The sequence below is a fragment of the Botryllus schlosseri genome, chromosome 3, assembly GCF_051294905.1.
Source record: "Botryllus schlosseri isolate E-star chromosome 3, Bs_hap1, whole genome shotgun sequence".
NCBI lineage: Eukaryota > Metazoa > Chordata > Ascidiacea > Stolidobranchia > Styelidae > Botryllus > Botryllus schlosseri.
The window spans coordinates 12,648,119-12,652,056 of NC_137238.1; the positions used below are offsets into that span (position 1 = coordinate 12,648,119).

At 40.3% G+C, this 3,938-nt stretch overlaps 1 protein-coding gene across 1 annotated transcript; it reads left to right on the top strand.

Annotated features, from left to right (window-relative positions):
- Positions 1-1,081: 1,081 nt before the first annotated feature.
- LOC145435800 (uncharacterized) lies at positions 1,082-3,688 on the top strand. The gene is made up of 3 exons (XM_080313071.1): positions 1,082-1,356; positions 1,420-1,519; positions 3,162-3,688. Exons 1-3 carry the CDS (start codon positions 1,150-1,152, stop codon positions 3,482-3,484), a joined length of 630 nt encoding a protein of 209 aa, XP_080169197.1. The 5' UTR covers positions 1,082-1,149; the 3' UTR covers positions 3,485-3,688.
- Positions 3,689-3,938: the final 250 nt, after the last annotated feature.

Here is a 3,938-nt window from a genome sequence, read left to right on the forward strand (position 1 = left end):
TTAAATCCTGTCAATTTACATTCTGTTTTGGTGTCATAATGAGTGGTACTAGAATACTCAACTTGAAGCATGAGCCGTGATCTGGAATCGAAGCACTATGGCACTCGATTTTGCCCAGCCCTACTAGCGTTGGTAATCTAAACAATTGAGTGAGCGGTTGTGATTGATGCATCTTGTAGGGGGTTAAATGGTGTTACGAATAGTGATCTAGAATGTTTTTCTTTGCATTTTGTCTAGAAGTAATTATATTAGAGCGTCGTAAATGTCAAATGGAAAATGTTGGCTGTGCCCGTTCGTTGGGAGTTCAGATCGGATTACAAAACATTTCTTGAAACGTCGCAAGGACCATCCGAGTCTGATTTATACATGCAAGCTCTGTGGAATAGTGTTTCACGATCATCATCAGTTAAAAAATCATTGCCGGAGACGTCATAAGAGTCGAACAGAATTAGATTTGAGTGATATGCTCGATGAAACTACTAGTGGAAATAGCTCATTAGAGGTTATATGGAGTGTGATCAATCATCACAGGTCGTTGAAAGTCCTGTCGCGCCCTTGTTGAAAGGCTCAAAGATGATGGCTTACCAGAATTTATTTGTATTGATAAACTGTTGTATGTAAATGGTCAAATATTTTCCAGCTACCATAAACTGGATGTTTGTACTTTTAATTTCACAATGAATTCATTCGTTATTAGACATAGCAATATCTGTGGGTTGTACTGCATTTCTGGTCATGAATTTCAGTGGCCTCAAATCAGTAATATTATTGATGACCAGCAGTTTGTAATGACGAGGCATGTTGGACATGTGTACTGCTTGTAAGAATGGGGATTATCCGTCATATTGATGTTACGTTCAAAATTGTTACATTGTTTTTTAGAGAATGACGTCAATTCGTAGAGCCGTCATTCCGCTGTGATTTAGCTTCTTCAGAAGCAGCTACGCCAGTAAGTATTTGATAAAATTTTGCAATGAATTTAGCTAACCTGTCTGCCTCAGCAGTCCACACACTTCCTCGAGAAGACGACAACTAGACATATCTCCTTGTGGACGATATGGTAAATATCCACATTATTCTAGTAGGACACTAACTCATATTTTCATCAATTAACAGCCACCATGCAGTATCAAGCACCTCGATCCTCCGATGCCCTTGCCGGAATTCAGTGTGAAAGTTGAACTAGCGCTGAAGCAACGTACAGCTTATGAAGTTATCAACCTCGTAGTGGAGCAGTGTGCAAATCACATCCTGAACAATGGTGACATAACCAATAAGTCATCGTATCGAAAGTTTGGAAAGGCACTCGTGGAAAAGTATCCGTGCTTAGGATCTACCTTACAGAACCCCCCCTGGGTAAAGTAAACTGGTCTCATTGGTCTAAATTCATTTGCACTGATCATCTCATTTTTTTTCTAGAAAAATATCAACACGAAACTGTCTCAGAAATTGAGAGCGCTCAGACTTCTCAGACAACGTCCTGCTTCCCTTAAAAACGCTTCTGTGTCAGCAGTGTCAGGTAAATTACTGCGAGTATATAAAAGGAGTCCGGTTATGTGGGCCAGTTTAATTACAACATAGTTTGTACTGTGAGTATATAGAAGGAGTCCGTTAATGTAGGCCAGTTTAATTACAACATAGTTTGTACTGTGCGTATATAGAAGGAGTCCGGTAATGTGCGCCAGTTTAATTACAACATAGTTTGTACTGTGCGTATATATAGAAGTGGTCTGGTGGTGTGCGCCAGTTTAATTACAACATAGTTTGTACTGTGCATATATAGAGGTGGTCTGGTGGTGTGCGCCAGTTTAATTACAACATAGTTTGTACTGTGCGTATATCAGTGTTGGGAAGACTCGAGTCATGACTTGACTCGAGTCAGACTCGAGTCAACTTTTTCTTTTGACTTGACTTGACTCGAGTCACTTTGGAAAAATGACTTGACTTGACTTGACTCGAAGCTTCAAAAATGCGCATTGACTCGTGACTCGGAGCAAAATTTACGAGTCAATTTCAAGTCATCAAGTAAACGGTGTCGAATAAATCACTGTATCTCGTGTATGTTCGGATTGTTCGAGACACGCCGGTGTCACTTGTGAGAGCAACCAGTCATTCACTGATCGTACGATACACTGATCCTCGATTGTTAGATCACAAGTAGATAGACCGTAAACTAAACAACCATAGCTTGCGTTGTTGTAGTAGTAGTAGTAGTAGAAGATTACTCTAAATAGCAATGTGCCTCTGTTTCTTAGACGGATCAATGCTTACGTTGCGCAGTGCTCACCTTTACCAACCTTTATGTATGATTTAAATCAAACAAATAGTACTTGTGCGTTTATTTACTCACGGATATGTAGATGTAGATTAGGTCCTATAATTTGGCTGATAATAACTGACTGTAGCATGTGACTGTACAGTTACTCACGTATTTTATTAACAGTTCTACGTGTGCGTGAGTGATACAACGTCTTTTCGCATGTATATTTAACTAGATATTCGTTATTTGATTCAAGATATATGATCATCATTGATTAATTAATCTGTCTTTCACACAGCTAGCAAAGTGTAATGACTTTGAATCATCACTCATACATCGAAAATTCAATTTGACTGGAATTGTGACTTGACTCGTTACTTGACTTGACTTGACTCGACTTGACTCGAGTCACCTCCAAAAAACGAGTGACTTGACTTGACTCGAGTCACCTTTGAAAATCGATTGACTTGACTTGACTCGAGTCAAAATCTGCAATGACTCGAGATGACTCGTGACTCGAAGGTAGTGACTTGATCCCAACACTGGCGTATATAGAAGTGGTCTGTTGGTGTGCGCCACTTTAATTACAACATAGTTTGTACTGTGCGTATATAGAAGTGGTCTGGTGGTGTGCGCCAGTTTAATTACAACATAGTTTGTACTGTGCGTATATAGAAGTGGTGTGCGCCAGTTTAATTACAACATAGTTTGTACTGTGCGTATATAGAAGTGGTCCGGTAATGTGCGCCAGTTTAATTACAGCGTAGTTTGTACTGTGGGTATAGACCGGCATTGTTCATGGGCATTACAGCGTTGTGGGTAGGAAATTAGACCAGACCCTGTTTTCGGTAGCACCAAGCCATCTTGAGTATTGTGTCACTACTAATATTTACATATTCAGGTGGATTCAAGTTGACTGTCGGAGAAGCGACTCGTCAGCTGCAAAAGGAATTCGACAACGAGGACCGCAGATGGCAGAAAATCGAGTCCCTTTTCAAGCAATTGTACGGATACCGGCGTGCTCAGCTAACAAAGAGAGGGATCCCTCTAAGTGAAATTCTTCAAACGTTCAGTGTGAATGATCAACTGAAAAATCTGCTGAAAGTAAAATCGCAACTCGCCGATGGCAGAGTCAAGTTGAAGAAGACCGACGCCAGTATGAACTCTAGAAAGAAGTCCACAGTATCTGCATTGTCAGTGGAACAGGTACTTGATTATAACTAAGTTTATATAATGATGTCAATCGCTGATACATGCAGCTGACTGTGCAGCAGTGGTTCTTAGACTGAGGGGCATGGAAGCATACCAAGGGGGTGGAAAGCAGTGGTCGATAACAAAAAGTTTTCTCTCTTCTCGCCATTTACCTACAATTCCATAGAGTCCGAATATTATGCTTGAGAATTTTCTCAGTAACAGTCATAACGTTCCATGCAAGTCATGTTCCATGCAATCAACTTTTGTGACATTACGGTAAGAGGGCGTGAAATTTTTCACATTTTCTGGTGTGTCTAGATAACTTAGTGAATTACTGGTGTAGAGATGTCACCCCTGTTGTTGACAGTCATATGCTGGACTTAGCATGTGGTTTATTTCCATGCGGGTAGGGCTGCCATATTCTAATTGGAAAATTTCGGCTACGATTTATGCTGCATGTCCTATTTCTTGCCTTCAATTTATT

Bases quoted from the DNA above. Each gene is read 5' to 3' on its own strand.
- LOC145435800 (XM_080313071.1), top strand. From the start codon at position 1,150: ATGCCCTTGCCGGAATTCAGTGTGAAAGTTGAACTAGCGCTGAAGCAA. The intron at 1,357-1,419 runs GTAAAGTAAACT...TTTTTTTTCTAG, and splicing joins CCTTACAGAACCCCCCCTGG to AAAAATATCAACACGAAACT. The intron at 1,520-3,161 runs GTAAATTACTGC...TTACATATTCAG, and splicing joins TTCTGTGTCAGCAGTGTCAG to GTGGATTCAAGTTGACTGTC.